The sequence below is a fragment of the Eimeria mitis genome, genomic scaffold, assembly GCF_000499745.2.
Source record: "Eimeria mitis Houghton genomic scaffold, Emh_scaff2848, whole genome shotgun sequence".
Lineage (NCBI taxonomy): Eukaryota > Apicomplexa > Conoidasida > Eucoccidiorida > Eimeriidae > Eimeria > Eimeria mitis.
Window position 1 is genome coordinate 1 of NW_013571187.1, and position 2,517 is coordinate 2,517.

At 41.8% G+C, this 2,517-nt stretch overlaps 1 protein-coding gene across 1 annotated transcript; it reads right to left on the reverse strand.

Annotated features, from left to right (window-relative positions):
• Positions 1-860: 860 nt before the first annotated feature.
• EMH_0059490 (uncharacterized protein) lies at positions 861-1,973 on the reverse strand (the record flags this gene model as incomplete). Its single annotated transcript, XM_013497685.1, has 3 exons — positions 861-1,156; positions 1,212-1,400; positions 1,703-1,973. The coding sequence occupies 3 exons, from the start codon at positions 1,971-1,973 to the stop codon at positions 861-863; spliced, it is 756 nt and encodes a 251-aa protein (XP_013353139.1).
• Positions 1,974-2,517: the final 544 nt, after the last annotated feature.

The following is a 2,517-nucleotide window of genomic DNA, read 5'->3' on the forward strand; positions in this document are numbered from 1 at the left end:
TATATATATATATATTTATTTTTTTATTTTTTTATTTTTTTATTTGTTTTTATTTTTGTTTGTTTGTTTGTTTGTTTGTTTGTTTGTTTATTTATGTTAAGATAAAGACAGCGCTGCTGCGGGCATTGAGGTAATATATTTTTATTTTATTTATTTATTTATTTTTTTATTTGTTTATTTGTTTGTTTGTTTGTTTGTTTATTTATTTATTTATATTAAGATTAAGACTGCGCTGCTGCGGGCATTGAGGTAATATATTTTTATTTATTTTTTTATTTGTTTGTTTTTATTTTTATTCGTTTGTTTGTTTTGTTTGTTTGTTTGTTTGTTTTTTTGTTTGTTTGTTTGTTTGTTTGTTTGTTTGTTTGTTTATTTATTTATATTTTTATTAAGACTGCGCTGCTGCGGGCATTGAGGTAATATGTTTTTATTTATTTATTTTTTATTTATTTTTTTATTTGTTTGTTTGTTTGTTTTTTTATTTGTTTGTTTGTTTGTTTGTTTGTTTGTTTGTTTGTTTGTTTGTTTATATTAAGATAAAGACAGCGCTGCTGCGGGCATTGAGGTAATATATTTTTATTTATTTTTTTATTTGTTTGTTTTTATTTTTATTTATTTTTATTTTTATTTGTTTGTTTGTTTGTTTGTTTGTTTGTTTGTTTTTTTATTTATTTATTTATTTATTTATTTGTTTATTTATTTATTTATTTATTTATACTTTTATTAAGACAGCGCTGCTGCGAGCACTTTGTCTTTATTTATTTTTTTATTTGTCTTTGTCTTTGTTTTTATTTGTTTTTCTTTTTCGTTTTCTCTGCTCTTACAGTAGGTGCCTTCTGCTTCTGCTGTTGTTGCTGCTGCTACTGCTGCTGCTGTTGCTGCTGCTGCTCCTCACGCTCCTGCTTCTGCTGTTTCTTCTTTTGCTGCTGCTGCTGCTGCTGCTGCTGCTGCTGCAGGGCGTTGCTGCTGCGTGCTGGCGTGCATGTGAAGGCTTTGCTGCCGCAGCTGCAGGCAACGCTGCTGAAGAGTTTAGCAGCAGCAGCAGCAGCAGCAGCAGGAGCAGCAGCAGCAGCTCTCTGCCGCTGCTGTCTGGGGCTGGTAGCAGCACTACATACTAAGGCCCGCGTTGAGGCTCTGCTAGGCGAGCTCGCGCTGTCTATACACCCCACAACAAATGCTGCTGCTGCTGCTGCTGCTGCAGCAGGAGTTACCGCTATATCTCCACTTGTTGCCCTTCAGGTACGCACATCTTCCTGCTGCTGCTGCTGCTGCTGCTGCTGCTGCTGCGGTTGCTAGTGCTATTGCTGCTCCTGCTGGTGCTGCTGCTGCTGTTGGTGCTAGTGCAGTTGCTGCTGCTGCTGCTGCTGCTGTTGCTGCTAGTGCTATTGCTGCTGCTGCTGCTGCCTATACCACACAGATGCTTGCTGTCTTACCTGCTGCTGCTGCTGCTGCTGCTGCTGCTGCTGCTGGTGTGTATATACAGGTGGTGCAGGAGGTGCTGCTGAACGCGCGCGAGCCGATAGAAGATGCTGCGCTGCAGCGGGACGTTGCTGCTGCATGCTGGGCAGCAGCAGCAGCAGCAAGAGACGAGCAGCAGCAAGTTGCTGCATGCAGAGTCCTAGGCTGTCTCCTCGCCCCAGCTGCGCATACACCCCAAACGCAGCAGCTGCTGCAGGAGTTCGTCATTGATGCAGCAGCTGACTTTCAGACAGAGACACGAACTGTAAACTCTCCTGCTGCTGCTGCTGCTGCTGCTGCTGCTGCTGGTGCTGCTGCTGCTGCTGGTGCTGCTGCTGATGCTGATGCTGGTGGTTGTGGTGTTGGTGGTGGTGGTGCTTCTGCTGCTGCTGCTGTAGCTGCTGGTGTTGTTGCTGTTGCTGTGCGTGTTGCTCCTGCTGCTGTTGCTGTTGCTGCACCTGCTGCTGCTGCTGCTGCTGCTGCTGTATCTTCCGTTTGTCTTCTTGCTGCTGCATCTGCTGCTACTGCTGCATGCGGTGTTGCATGAGAAACCGTTGCTGCTGCTGCTGCTGCTGCTGCTGCTGCTGCTGCTGCTGCTGCTGCTGCTGCAGAGTGCGTGCTTAGTACTGGCGAGTTTGCTGCAATATGGGAGCGAGGAGCAGCTGCTGCAGTACCCGCTGCTGCAGCAGCAGCAGCAGCAGCAGCTGCATGCGCTGCTGCAGCAGCTGCTTGAGGATCGTTCTGCTGCAGTGCAGGCTGCAGCACTTCAGGTGTATAGGCAGCTCACGAGGCGAGCAAGGTAAGTCAACTCTTTCTCTTTATTTATTTTTTTTTTTATTTTTTTTATTTTTTATTTACTTATTTATTTATTTATTTTATTTATTTGTTATTTATTCTTTCTTTTTTTCTCTATTTTTGTGTTTCTTTCTATCTTTTGTCTTTTTTATTTCTCTTTGTTTCTGTCTCCGTTCTTTTCTCTGTTTCCCTTCTTTATTTATTTATTTATTTATTTATTTATTTATTTATTTATTTATTTATTTGTTTATTTATTTATTTATT